Source organism: Notolabrus celidotus, chromosome 16 (assembly GCF_009762535.1).
Source record: "Notolabrus celidotus isolate fNotCel1 chromosome 16, fNotCel1.pri, whole genome shotgun sequence".
NCBI lineage: Eukaryota > Metazoa > Chordata > Actinopteri > Labriformes > Labridae > Notolabrus > Notolabrus celidotus.
The window spans coordinates 829,556-844,134 of NC_048287.1; the positions used below are offsets into that span (position 1 = coordinate 829,556).

At 41.7% G+C, this 14,579-nt stretch overlaps 1 protein-coding gene across 5 annotated transcripts in view; it reads left to right on the plus strand.

Annotated features, from left to right (window-relative positions):
- Positions 1-14,579, plus strand: part of zgc:91944 (uncharacterized protein LOC436941 homolog) — a 37,152-nt gene that overhangs the window by 6,543 nt on the left and 16,030 nt on the right. For 4 of the 5 annotated variants that reach the window (XR_004634355.1, XM_034705204.1, XM_034705205.1 and 1 more), the window contains 3 exons: positions 8,970-9,080; positions 11,501-11,725; positions 14,307-14,463. Coding sequence is in view for 4 of the 5 variants with exons in the window: in XM_034705204.1 (XP_034561095.1) it covers positions 8,970-9,080; positions 11,501-11,725; positions 14,307-14,463 (493 nt within the window). In the remaining variant the exon portion in view is untranslated. The remainder of the gene's footprint in view (positions 1-8,969; positions 9,081-11,500; positions 11,726-14,306; positions 14,464-14,579) is intronic. The other variant, XM_034705206.1, reaches the window with a different exon arrangement.

Below are 14,579 nucleotides of genomic sequence, written 5' to 3' on the forward strand. Positions count from 1 at the left end.
TTGCATTCCCAGGAACTCCCTCTGTGTTTCAACAGCTGTGTAAACTCCACAAACACTGACACGTTCAGCTGAAGGTCTCCAGTTTACAGGGTCACTTTTAAAACCAGAACACCGGGAGGAGAGACGCATTCACGGTGGGCTGAGAGAAGACTACTGTTACAAGCTGCTAAATCAAGAGAATCACAGCTTCTTCTTTTGAAAAGTACACACACATACAAAAAAGATAGAACAAATAAAAACTAATGAAAGAAAGAGAAATCAAGAGAATCACAGATGTGTGTGATGTTATTGTGGACGGAGGGAGGAATAAAAACACTGAGGTTAATCTACCAATCAGACACGTTCTGCATTGCAGGCCCCGCCCCCCTAAAGTCCCGGGACCTTTGAAAAGTACTACCCTCCTAGCAGGGGCTTTTTAGGGGGAGATTATCTACCCCTGAACTAAATTTAGACCCTGGGTCCACCGGTCCAAACGCACATAGTTCAGGGTAAAGTCCCTCCAGGTGAAAAATACTTACGTGATGTGTTACATGGGCTGATTTCTGATTGATCGTCCAGATAAGGAAGTCAGAGGATTTTCATGCTTCAACTCTAGATTTAAATGTTCTTTGGATGATTTCAATACCTGGTGCTGTGCTCACTCTACACTCTGCTGCCACACTTTCCCCTTAGATAGTCATCTTGGACCACAGTGCTCGACTAACCACAGTCTTTTAAGCTGATCATTTTCTTCAACAAATCATTGCAGGCTGAAATTAGTTGAAAGTATTCACGTGTTGCCAGGTTTGTACTCATGCTGGTGTCTTCCTATCTAAGTCCATTCTGATGGCATATAATGTGTCCACAAAGCTCGATTTCCACCAAATGATGTAGTTCAGCTCGGCACCGTATGTATTTGCATTTCCACTGTTAAAAGTATGGAAAGCTGTAACACTCAACTTGGTTTCCTGTTGTTGTTAAACGATAAACCTACACACCTTTCAAACATGCCAAACTGAAACAAAAACAGTTTAGATATGGTTCCATGCTAAGTGTCACGCTTTTTCTTTCAGCAGTAAAGGGATACTCAATAGAGGAAACCATATGACACTTAAATGGTACTTAGAAGCACTCAGCTCTTCTCTGCAAATGAAAATGTAGTTGCATCAAGCAAAATAATTTAAATCAAACTTTTGTGGATTATAATAAACTCAGAGTGCCAACCTAACGTAATATGAGTTCGACATAACAACAGTTCAACAGTCTTTTATGTCCTTTTTAAGTCCTTTGCTACTGTCCAAAATCTACAGATGCGTCCTCCGCCAATCCACAAACGAAAACTAGGGGTGTCCCGATACAACTTTTTCACTTCTGATACAATACTGATATTGCAGCCTTGAGTTTTGACTGATACCGATATCAATCCACTGCTAAAAAGTAAAAAGAAAACATTCTTGATGTGACCACTATGAAGATATTTTGATTCTCTTGATTCCAATAAAAATGCCATGGACACAATATTAGGGCTGTATTGCAAGTAATAAGATAACTAAAATTGTCTGAATAAATAAACAAACATTCAGAATTCCTTTCTGGAGTTTCTCTCCGGCTCCGTGAGATGCGCGTCTCATGCCTTAAAGTGTTAAAATCGTCAACATTTCACTCCTTTAACAATTTTGTGTAATATCTTAAGTCAAGGGCGTCGTAGTGGGGTGAAAAGTAGGACTGACTACCTAGGGCCCAAGTGAGGAGGGGGGCCCTTCATGGGCCTGGAATAAAACGTGTTCTCTACTATGCTTTTCTTATCTTTTGTTATAACTGTAATAAGATAACTAAAATTGTCTGAATAAATAAACAAACATTCAGAATTCCTTTCTGGAGTTTCTCTCCGGCTCAGTGAGATGCGCGTCTCATGCCTTAAGTGGGGAGTTGTCATATTTCCACAGCATCTAGTGTGGCTGAATCTGAGTGAAAGTAAACTGTAGCTTTCAGAGTTTGACTTCATGAGGTTAGATTATACCAAATAACTAACTGTTGTTATTCAACAAGTCACTTGGCTTCAAATAATCTTGTTTACAGAGGTGGACAGTCTGAAGGTCAATATTGTGCAGTTACATTTGGAGAAATTGTAAAAAATAATAATATTGATATGTAGCTTAGATTTGAGTCAGTTAACCAGGATAGTTTTAAGCATATATTTATGTTTAATGCAAATAAACCAGTATTATAACTAGGGGTGCAACGGATCAAAAAACTCACGGTTCGGATCGGATCACGGTTTTGAGTCACGCATCGGATCATTTTTCGGATCAGCAAAAAAAAAAAAAAAAGATAAATATAACTTTGTCCTCCATTTATTTTGTAAAACACTTGTTAACTTTTACCCATTAAATAAAAACAACCATCAACTCAAAATTTACTGTGGGCCCAGTCCTGCCTCATTCACATTCAAGTGCCAACATGTGAACTGCTCCATAAACGAAAGTGAAAGTTAAAAATTGCTCTTGCAGCATTGGACTCTAAGTGACCCAGTAACAGACTTTCTGCGTATCGTTGACATGGAGACAAGTCCCAGTAAACACGGTGACCCGACCAAATCACAGAGTGAAGGAGTAACAGTTCGGGGGCGGCCCGCGGGCCGCGTATTGACGGCCTCTGGTCTAGTGGGTGCGCGACGGAATTTCATAACGTGGCTCAAGCACATTCAGCATTCACTGTATTTCACAGTGAAACCAAAATGCTCCCATACATGTGACTTACAAGACACAGGAGGGTTTTCAAGTTCCTCTGCTCCTTCACTTGCCATGACTACCGCTGCGCTTGACGAGTGAGTGTGGATTGAACATGCGGTCATCACGTGAACACGCGCAACTTTTTTCATCAACCGATCCGCGGACCACGTGCGTGCCGATCCGTGGAGAGGCATCCGTACAGATCACGGATCAACGATGATCCGTTGCACCACTAATTATAACAGCAATGTTATATTTTGTGCTGTGGTGATGGGGCCCACTGAGATATCTTTTCAGGGGTCCCAGAATTCCTGGCAACACCCCTGTATTAAGTTAAGTAATTCAGCCTGTCCCTGTGACTGTATTTTGATTCTCTTGATTCACAGAAAAATGCCTTGAAAGGACTGTATTGCACTTTTAGGACGGTCCCTGAATGCACCTGCAGTGACAGGCGCACTGGACAGACAGTCAGTTCACGGCACTCTGAAATACATCTGCATCTTTGATGACGAGGAGTTGATCCAAACTTACTAAATGTGTCTGATGTTTCACCAAACTGGATTAAATCAAGCTGTAGACGCAGAGCTTTTTACGGTGAGAGCGGCAAAAACTTCAAATATCAAATATTAAACAGACGTCCCCCGGTTGTGTCTCTGTCACTAAAACACACCCGGGGGGTAAAATTCATCAATGAAGATGAGACATGCATGGAGCATAGGCATGGAGGGGAGGAGAGCTGGTTCATAAAGCACACCTGCTGCAGGTAGAGACCAAGCTAACACTGAGCCCCTCAGATAATAACTCAGCCTGCTCTCCAGTAATGTAAAGGATTGTTCTTACGTTCAATAGGGGCCACACAGAGGTAGCTTGCGAAAATTCTCATGCTGTGATGCTGCTTCAATGCGCGTTGCTGTTGGTCATATTAAACTTCCCCGGTTCTGGGGAGGGCAGTAGCTCAGTCCATAGGGACTTGACTTGGGAACCGAAGGGTCGCCGGTTCGAGTCCCAGTATGGACGAAGTTTGGCAAGTGGACTGGTGGCTGGAGAGGTGCTGGTTCACTTGCCTGGGCACTGCCGAGGTGCCCTTGAGCAAGACACCGAAACCCCCAACTGCTTGGGGTGCACTGGTCAATGGCAGCATCCTCACTCTGACATCTCTCCCTAAGATTTTAGATGCAGGCCGATAAAATCCGATACTGTTTCTTTTGCTGATATCAGACCGATATCCAATATCAATATCGGATTGGGACACCCCTAACGAAAACCCTCAGTTCCTCAAGAAAAATCAAAAGTCCACCAAAAGTAAAGCGATAGATCGCCCACTAGTATACCAGGAAAAAACAAAACGGCATACACTACCAGTCAAAAGTTTGGAATCACCTTCTCATTCAAGGGTTTGTATTTATTGTAATGATTGTAAACACTGTAGATTAATACTGAAGACATCAAAACTATGAAAGAACATATATGGAATTATTGAATTTTAAAAAAAGTGTTAAACAAAGCAGAATCTGTTTTATATTTAAGATTCTGTAAAGTAGCCCCCTTTTTCCTTCATGACAGCTTTGCACACTCTTGGTGTTCTCTCAGTCTGCTTCATGAAGTGGTCTCCTGGAATGGTTTCTAATTAACATGAGCCTTGTCAAGAGTTCATTTGTAGAATGACTTGCCTTCTTAATGTGTTTGAGACCATCAGTTGTGTTGTTCAGAGGTAGGGTTAGTACACAATGGATAGCCCTATTTGACTACTGTTGTAATCCAGATTATGGCAAAACCAGATTATTTCATAGATTTGATGTCTTCAGTATTAATCTACAATGATGAAAATAATTAAAATAAATACAAACCATTGAATGAGAAGGTGTGTCCAAACTTTTGACTGATAGTGTAGATCTCACCAGATTGACGGCGGGAGAGATATCCTCTCCAAAGACTCCTGTGTTTGTTCAATGGATATGGTAGTGTGATGTTACCACCAACATCCTACACCAAATAATAACAGTAAAGGCCACATATTCACATTTCCTAGCATTAAACAAAAATCACACCTTCAGTTTCCTTTTGATGTGACAGATATTAATGCCCTTTGTTTCCAGCTTGTGTATTATATCTGACTCTTTTTGTAATCATGCGGCCCTGTCACAAAGCAACCAAAATAACTGATCCATACCATCCTACTGCTTTTGGCACCCTTCTGTTGGGGTACCAAGCGTACCTTTCCACCCCTAAAGAATGGACACTCTGCAGTCTGCTGATTGAGAGAGAGGATGAGGAAAAGACATCTTACATCAGGGTCTTGTCTCACCCTGTTTCATCACCACCGCTCATGGTTTAACTTTCTTTGTAGAGATCACTAACCTAAAGTTTCTCTCACCTGCTCCGCTCCTTCATCATATTAATGGACAGGATCCAATATGAAAATGACCGTAGCCTGTTGATTTAGCATGCTAACCGAAGCTAAAGTTTTAGCCACATTGTTTACCAATATGATGCCTAACGGAAGCTAACAGTTTCCCCTCACCTTACGGTCTATGGTGTCAACAAGCAGAAGCTAAATGTGTCTTAACTCTTTTCTGTGGATAGATTTGACATGACGTGTGATCAGTTTGTCTCTGGTGTTGATCATGATAGTGAAAGTTAATAACCACTGTCAAGGGGTTGTCAAGAGGTTTGGACCAATCAGAATCAAGCTTCTCAGAAAGCGGGAAGATCAGTAAGAAAGCCGGGTAATAAAACGCTACATCAAGCTGGTGATGGCTTGGAATGGGTGATTGATTGACACACAGACACCAGCTGAGCAGTGAGGGGGGTGGGGGGGTGGGGGGGGTTAAGGTGACCCTTCTTGGCACTCAAGGTCACCTTACAACATTAAGACAAACAGAGTTTAAATAGCAAACAGTAATAAAACACAATTTAAAAAGTTTGAAGTGAATGGACAGTGGAGTTGTGGTCAGATGGAGTAAGCCAGTTTAAACAGAAGTTTGGATTTAAAATGTGGGAGTGAGTCAGTGTTGCGGAGGTCAGGTGGGAGAGAGTTCCAGAGCTGGGGAGCAGAGCGGCTGAAGGCTCTGCTCCCCATGGTAACAAGGCGAGCAGGGGGGACAGTGAGGTGGATGGAGGAGGAGGATCTGAAGGTGCGGACGGGTGTGGCAGTATGGAGGAGGTCAGAGAGATATGGAGGGGCAAGGTTGTGTATGGATTTGAAGGTGAGGAGAAGTATTTTGTAGTCGATCTGGTGTGTGATGGGGAGCCAGTGGAGCTGTTGCAGGATGGGTGTGATGTGGTGGATGGAGGCGGTGCGTGTGATGATACGGGCGGCTGAGTTTTGAACCAGTTGAAGTTTGTGCAGGGTTTTGTGGGGGAGACCAAACAGAAGGGGGTTGCAATAGTCCAAACGGGAGGTGACGAGGCTGTGAACAAGAATAGCAGTGGAGTGGGGAGTGAGTGAAGGACGGAGACGGTTAATATTGCGAAGGTGAAAGTAGGCGGAGCGGGTGACAGGATGGATGTAGAGGAGAGGGAGATTGCACAAGAAGAAATGTTTCCCCTAACTTGATTTCTTGAACAATTAACACAGCCGACGTTCTTCATGAGGACTTTATTCCAACAAAAGTTAATTACAGGCTTCAATAAAGAGCTGTGCAAGTTACCAAAAAAAATGTTAGTGGAAAAGCTGTGGAGACAACTTCAGAATAAAACATTTTGCAAATCAAGGGGAGTCAGGCTTTTACTTTGGAAGCATTCCCTGCTGTATCTGTCATGGTTTTAACACACATATAGAAAGCGAATTGAACCCTCAACTTAAATATTTTGTCTTTCAATGTTTTGGCAGAGATCTGTAGATGAAATCAGTGTGCCTTCTATTCTCTAGATTTGAACAGTCTAATCTGTCAACATGCACACCAGAAGGAAAATCAAAATTGTACTGAAACAAACTGGGCCGCTCGGTGGCAGTGTTCATTTCGTTTACGAGAATTATGACGATAAATGTTCGTCAACGACTCATTTTTTCATGACGAAAACGAGACTAAGACGTGCTAAAGTGCATCACTGATAATAAAAACTCTGACAAACATATGTTTTGATTTTGGTGATGAGACCATGACGAGACAAAAACTTAAGTGGCCGACGGTCGGACATTAAGAATCCATGTTTCCCCCGCTGTGCGTCTAATCTTTAGAAATAAAAGTGATGCCTTCCTGTGACAGGCTGAGTTATGATCTGAGGGGCTCAGTGTTAGCTTGGTCTCTACCTGCAGCAGGTGTGCTTTATGAAGCAGCTCTCCTCACCTCCATGCATCTGTCTCATCTTCATTGAGGATTTTTACCCCCTGGGTGTGTGTTAGTGACAGAGACACAACCGGGGGACGTCTGTTTAATATTTGATGTTTGATGTTTTTGCCGCTCTCACCATAAAAAGCTCCGCGTCTACAGCTTGATTTAATTCAGTTTGGTGAAACATCAGACACATTTAGTAAGTTTGGATCAACTCCTTGTCATCAAAGATGCAGATTAATTTCAGAGTGCCGTGAACTGACTGTCCAGCGCCTCTGTCACTGCAGTTGCATTCAGGGACCGTCGTAAAAATGCAATACAGTCCTTTCATGGCATTTTTTTGTGGGATCAAGAGAATCAAAATACAGTCACAGGGACAGGCAGAATTACTTAACTTAAGACAGGGGTGTTGCCAGGAATTCTGGGACCCCTGAAAAGATATTTCAGTGGGCCCCATCACCACAGCACAAAATATAACATTGCTGTTATAATACTGGTTTATTTGCATTAAACATAAATATATGCTTAAAACTCTCCTGGTTAACTGACTCAAATCTAAGCTACATATCAATATTTTTTTTTTTTACAATTTCTCCAAATGTAACTGCTCAATATTGACCTTCAGACTGTCCACCTCTGTAAACAAGATTATTTGAAGCCAAGTGACTTGTTGAATAACAACAGTTGTTATTTGGTATAATCTAACCTCATGAAGTCAAACTCTAAAAGCTACAGTTTACTTTCACTCAGATTCAGCCACACTAGATGCTGTGGAAATATGACAACTCCCCACTTAAGGCATGAGACGCGCATCTCACGGAGCCGGAGAGAAACTCCAGAAAGGAATTCTGAATGTTTGTTTATTTATTCAGACAATTTTAGTTATCTTATTACAGTTATAACAAAAGAAAAGAAAAGCATAGTAGAGAACACATTTTATTTCAGGCCCATGAAGGTCCCCCCTCCCCACTTGGGCCCTAGGTAGTCAGTCCTACTTTTCACCCCACTACGACGCCCTTGACTTAAGATATTACACAAAATTGTTAAAGGAGTGAAATGTTGACGATTTTAACACTTTAGCGATATCTGAACAACTACATGAATTATTTAAGTTGTGAAAATGTTTCGGCAAAAATCAAAGACTAAAATGTTTTGAGTTTCTGTTGACTTAAACCAAACAAACTATAAAGGGCTGAAAAGACTAAAATGTGAATAAAACTAACAGGCATTTTCATCTAAAGACTAAGACTACATCTAAAATAGCCGCCAAAATTAACACCGCTCGGTGGAACTTGGTGGAGCTTGGTGGAGCTCGGTGGAGCTCGGTGGAGCTCGGTGGAGCTCGGTGGAGCTCGGTGGAGCTCGGTGGAGCTCGGTGGAGCTCGGTGGAGCTCGGTGGAGCTCGGTGGAGCTCGGTGGAGCTCGGTGGAGCTCGGTGGAGCTCGGTGGAGCTCGGTGGACATGTTAGTTCCAGCATTTGTAAAGAGAGAATTTGCTGCTTCGCTTTGTTTTTCAATGTTTTCAAGTCAAAAAAATCCTGTTTTGAACGTAGCACTAAACTAAAGCACTTAGATACCTTCTTAGTTTGCTGTTAATATGGACTTTTCTACTTTTTAAATCTTACAAAACGAGTAAAAAAAAAAAAATACAATGAAAAAAACCTTGGATCCTCTTCTTTGGAATAAATGCTGACCTGAGAAGCAGCTTGTTCAAATTCATAACTTTAGATTCCTTGCCCTGAGATAGAAAAGTAATTGCACTTAACCACATGACCGGATTACAGTATTGATAACTAGAAGACTTCATTAGCTTAACAGGAGTATTTAAGAGCTGGCCCACAGCCCACCTGAATGTTACAGGAGCTACTGGGGAATAAATCAATGTCTGATAGATAGATAGATAGATAGATAGATAGATAGATAGATAGATAGATAGATAGATAGATAGATGTGTTAAGGTAACACACCTTGTCTCTGACACACAGGCATCAGCCAGAGCTACATCTCCCAGTGGTTGCTGCAGCAAGGCCTGGAGATGAGTGACTCCAAACGCAGAGCTTTCTACCGCTGGTACCTGCTGGAGAGGAATAACCCAGGTGAGCTGCAGTGCAGGTCTGGAGCTGCAGAGGTGGAGTACATATCATTGAATCCATGACCCCTCCAAAGTCTCATCTCCTGTTCTGCCTTTGTTGCTGGTTGAGTTTCCAAAACTGACACTGACTAAAAACATCCAAAATAGATACTAAGTTATCTTTCTGTAGTTGTACAAAGCTTCTACCTGAGCTGTGCTGTGACAGTATCCAATCCATTGTCTAGTGCTGGGCGATAATTCGATAACATTAATTATTGTGATATAATGTTCTTGATATAAATATATATGTATAAAGATATAATATAATGTAATTACACCCCCAGCCACTTAAAATGGACGGGGCGTTAATGAGCCTTAAACGCTAGTTGCCACCCAATATTAGACAGAAGAAGAAGACATCATAGAACAGCCAATCATGTTGTAGGGTGAGAGATAGGGCGGGGCTTAAAGATGTTTGGAGCTGAATGTAAACACAGCTGAAACGAGCGACACTGAAGAAAACTGAAACCTAGCAGCTGAAAGCAGAGTCGTTAGTCTGACACTGAGTCGACTCTGTGTTAACTATTAACTTCATACACTTCATTAAATCTACTTTCAGGATGTGGGTAAAGGAAGAGCACAGAGACAACTTCTGCTGTGAACACGTTTAATGTCCACCACGACCGTAGAACAACTGAACACTAAATAACAGTGATGCATTCACTGCACTGTGGGAAACAACATCACTCTGCCCTGAGTAAGCTTAAATCAATCTTTATTTTTATTTTAAAGGGGAGAGCACAACTCAAAACAACACTCTATAAACTGATACACAGAATATAATTTGATATATTTTTGTTTTAAATTTAAATCAAATTATGGAAATAATCTCAACCTGAGAAAAATAAGAATCTACAAACTACAACAGAAAAAATCTCATTTTATTCTCATTTTTGAAAGACCTGCTTCCTGTTAACACCGTCAGAAATGATGGATTCAAGAAATTCATCAGAAACTAAATCCAGATACAAACTAACAAACTGTCTTCAACTTTCACTCAGGAGCAAAAATCTGACTTTACATTTAAATGAAATAATGAATTGATATTTATCATGATAATTATGGATATCGCCTGACATGAAATGTTTTATCCTGATTACATCATTTACAATATCGCCCAGCTCTACCATTGTCCTGTTTCGGCCTCTTCTGAGAAAATGGTTTTGGAACATCTCTAGCCCCTAAGTTCAGAGTAGCTTGACTGACAGAAGTTCAGCTCAACCTTCCACACAGTCGGGGGTGCAATGTCAGTGTTACAACCCACTGTTCATCTTTAATCATCAACAAAATGTGGCAGAATGCTTAGAAGGGGTCAATTACAGGGCACAGGGTCATTACAGGTCAATAGAGGGATGATGGAAGTTAGATACAGGGGGGCTAATTACGAGGCAGTGCAGATAAGCACCTTCATGTTGAATGATACTGATAACAGATGAGAGATATGGTTATCTAGGAAGGAGGCATTTAGATAATAAAGACACTTCTCATGAATGAACCATTGCTTGCTAACCTTACCACTCCATCTTACTTCCTCTGTTCCTTCATTTCCCTGCATGGTCTCCCCACACACCCCTAACTCCTCATGCTAATTCCACCCTGGTCCTCCAGGGCTGTGAGGTCAAGGAAGGACATTAGAAAAGCCCTGAGAGGAGAGTCGAATAATAAAGGTAGTCTGGTCACAGGAGATGGTAGTCAATAGTATTAAGGCTCTGGTTTGGAACCTGAAACTCAAGTCAATGAATGTGGTTTGTCGGTACGGGCTACAGGATCAGCTTGGGTTTGTGTAGACCTCTCCATATCGGAGGATTCAGGGACACAGTTACTAAGAAAACGTGTCAGACTTTCAAAGAGCTAGAACATAACAAACAAGGGACTGAAAGTGTGCATAGTGTGCATTCACACTAAATGATGTTGGAAAAGATGAACTTTACTGTTTCTGAATAAAAGGAGCCGCCCCACTCTGACTCTGCTGCCTCCCCTCATCTGAACCCCTGATTTCTTTTTCCACCCACACAAGCTTTGCTTCAGCTCATCTGTAGTTCTCAGCTCTGGTGCTGAAGTTACCCTGGTGCTGGTTTTCATTCCTACGTGGCTAACAAACAGACTTATGACAGTGATACTAACAATAACTAATCTCCTCACTGGCCACCACGCTTTGCTTCTGACAGAGGCTCCTTTGGACCTGACCATCAGAAACACAGAGTAACTCTGCTGTCTGATTGGACACTGAATTGTTTGATAAACTGGCATTAAAATGTGAACTGCAAGGCAGGTCTACAGGAGTGTGTCAGTTTATTAAGTTCATTTAAAACCAGCCAAAACTGGTGTCTGTAATCTAATCCCTGGCTGTGGCCTACCTGACCATTGGTTTTGTCCCACCTGAAGGGCTGAGGTGGAGTGAAAGCCAGCACAGCGTGAGTTCCATGCCCAGGGCCAGGGGAGGGGACAGAGACGGGACGGTAGCAGGGGCAAGTGGCAGTCTACCCAACATCCTCCCTAACCCCAACACCAACCTCAACCCCAACCCAGTGTGGAACAGGCAGAGAGAGCTGCTGATGCACTTGCTGCCGTGGTACACTGCGGCTGCCGCGGCTGCCCAGGCCCAGCCAGGTAACTGTGCCTTCCCTGCCTGGGCCCCAGCAGCTTGTCACAGGAGTCGCCTGCACATCCACTCAATGCCTTTGACCCAATTGAAACTTTTAGGTTCACATGATTTTTTTTTTTAAAGTTATGTATTTGAGCATTTAGGCCTTTAATGTTTCAGACAGCTGAAGAGAGACAGGAAATGTGGGGAGCAGAGAGCGGGGGATGACATGCAGTAAATGGTTGAGGCCGGAATTGAGCCTGGGACCTCTGCGACGAGGGCTATATCCTCTGTATATGGGGCATGCGCTTAGACCGCTAGGCCAACGGGGCCCCAGTTTGACATGCATTTTGTCAAATGAAAACAGGAGTGAAAAGTAAAACAATGAAGAAAAAAAACCATATATAGATAAAGGAATGCAGCTTAGAATGAAACAGGCTCACGCTATTTAAATGTTTGTCAGTAAACTGTGACACCAGCCGTGTGCCAGTTCAAAGGAAGTTTAATGTGAAAGCAGTAACTGCACTGCAAAAGTGTCCTCTAATGCAGGGGTTCCCAAATTGTGGGTTGGGACACCCTGGGGGTTTTCGAGACACAAATGGGGGGGTTGTGAGATGTCTTCCTTTTTTTTTAGGTTATCTAGAAATAGGGTTGCAAAGGGGGGGTGGGTTAAGATAGGGAATTTAGGAAATATTCCAAATTAAAAACTTTTCATGGGAATTAATGGGAATTTATTGGAATTATGGGAATTAACTGGGAATTTATGGGAATTACTGGGAATTTATTAGAATTAACTGTGAATTGAGGGTAATTTAATGGAAAGGTATCACATCCGAGCATAAATATTTGTTTTGTTAAAAGCAGACATCCATCCAAAATAATACAATTAAACAGATTTATTTGTAAGTAGAACTTTTATCAAGTGTTAAATATTTTATTGAACAATAAATTCTTTAATTGAAGAACAAAAACATGAATGTTGAGTTAAATATTACTCATTATTTTTGTTAATTTTTGAATGGGTTGAGTCGGGGGGACTCAACCCATTCAAAAATTAAAGGCACTATGAGGAGTTTTTCACCAGCTGAGAAACAGACTGAAACCAACACTGATGCCTCTTTATGATCTTCAAAAGCAAACAAAACCACAAACAACAACGCTGATACCTTCTCTGTTGTCATTTTTAATGCCTTAAACCACTCAGAGGGGGTAGGTGTCAGACCACATGATTGACATTTGACTTTAGAAACACCCTTTTTAGACTGTTTTCATGGCAAATAATCACATTGAGTGATACATCTGGCTGTTAAAAGACAGCAGGGTGAGGTTTTTGTTGAAAACACTACTTTTGCATGTACAGAACAAGAGATAAGAGGTATCACTTTGTCCACAATGGGGCGCCAAAATTGATATAAATCAAAAGTTCCTCACAGCAGCTTTAACAAAAATACAATCCCAGCAAAGTCCCATTCAACATGTTAAATGAAAAGCATCTTCCCTCAAGCTTCTCAAGCCTAGCCTCTGCAGGATTCTAGAAATCATCTGTGCTTCATGTGATGGAGGAATGCACAGTGCATGTAGGGGGCGTGGTCTCAATAGCCCTGCAGTAAGCAGTGTGCTGTGTGCATGTGATAGAGGAATAGGATAGATATTCAACTGTACTTGATGAAATCTGGTTGTTTTAGTCAGGATTATGCTCAAATATATTTTCCCAACTATATTTAAGTTCCCTATTAAGAGCCAATCTTCGATTTTGTCAATTCCTGGTTCATTCACGTTTATTCCCATGGAAAGTTTCCAACTTTGAAAATTCACGGAATTTTGCAACCTTAGTTGCAGGACACAAATGGAGGGTCGTGAGATATCTCCCTGAACGTTTTATTTTTTTTAAGTTATCTCTGAATGGTACATTTTACCCATTATAGTAAAAATATCAAGAAGTAGTAGCTAAACTTGAAATAAAACCTTGAAAATATAAAATGTAATGAGTTTTCTGCCTTTCTTTGTTGCCAGTTCTTTGAACAGTTAATTATCTAAAGCATCAGTAGCAGCAGGTTCATTCATAACAGCACAGGAAACACAGACACATGCTCATATAGGGTCATTTTCTGCAAACCAGCTAAATGAAGACACATTAAATCCCTTTGAGGGACAGTTGGGGTTGAGAGTCTTTGGCACCTATATTTTGGGGTTGTGGCCTGAAAAGTTTGGGAACCCCTGATCTAATGAATGCTTTTATGGATGACTTGACAGTGTAAACATGTGGTTGTAACATTAAGTGCAGAGGAAGCGCTAAAATCTTCTTTCCTAGGGAGATTCAGTCAGCACCATCTTTTTTTTAACAAACCCTGCCACACTGAAATGTGATTCAACCTGAAAGCTTTACCCACCAGAGCTGAAGCTTTAAATCATCCTCACATACGTCAGTGATATCTTAAAGTAATGTTAGGAACCTACAAATGATTGTTGGGGTGGTTGTTACCATAATGGGACGTCATTACATCCTCTTATCTGATGAAACTGTAAGTCTTGATACTTCAAGTAACTTAGAATCTCTGTCTCTTTAAAACGGGTGAGTTAAAACTCTGTGTATCTTCTCTTCCTCAGGTGCCACCTTATCTATGCGCTCTTTGGTGAAGGAGGAGCCTGACTGGAGGACAGGGATCATGACTGGGGACAGAGCAGGGATGGTGGGTGGCCCTCTGAGGCTGCGTAGAGGAAGTAGGTTCACCTGGAGGAAGGAGTGCCAATCAATCATGGAGAGGTAAGCAAGTTTGAAAAGTTGCTGACATTAGCCCCACAAACAACCAAAAGTCCCGTGGCACTTCTGCTTCCCTAAGTAGTGACCTTCAGGGCTGTTTTAATGCTCTGTATGCTTCA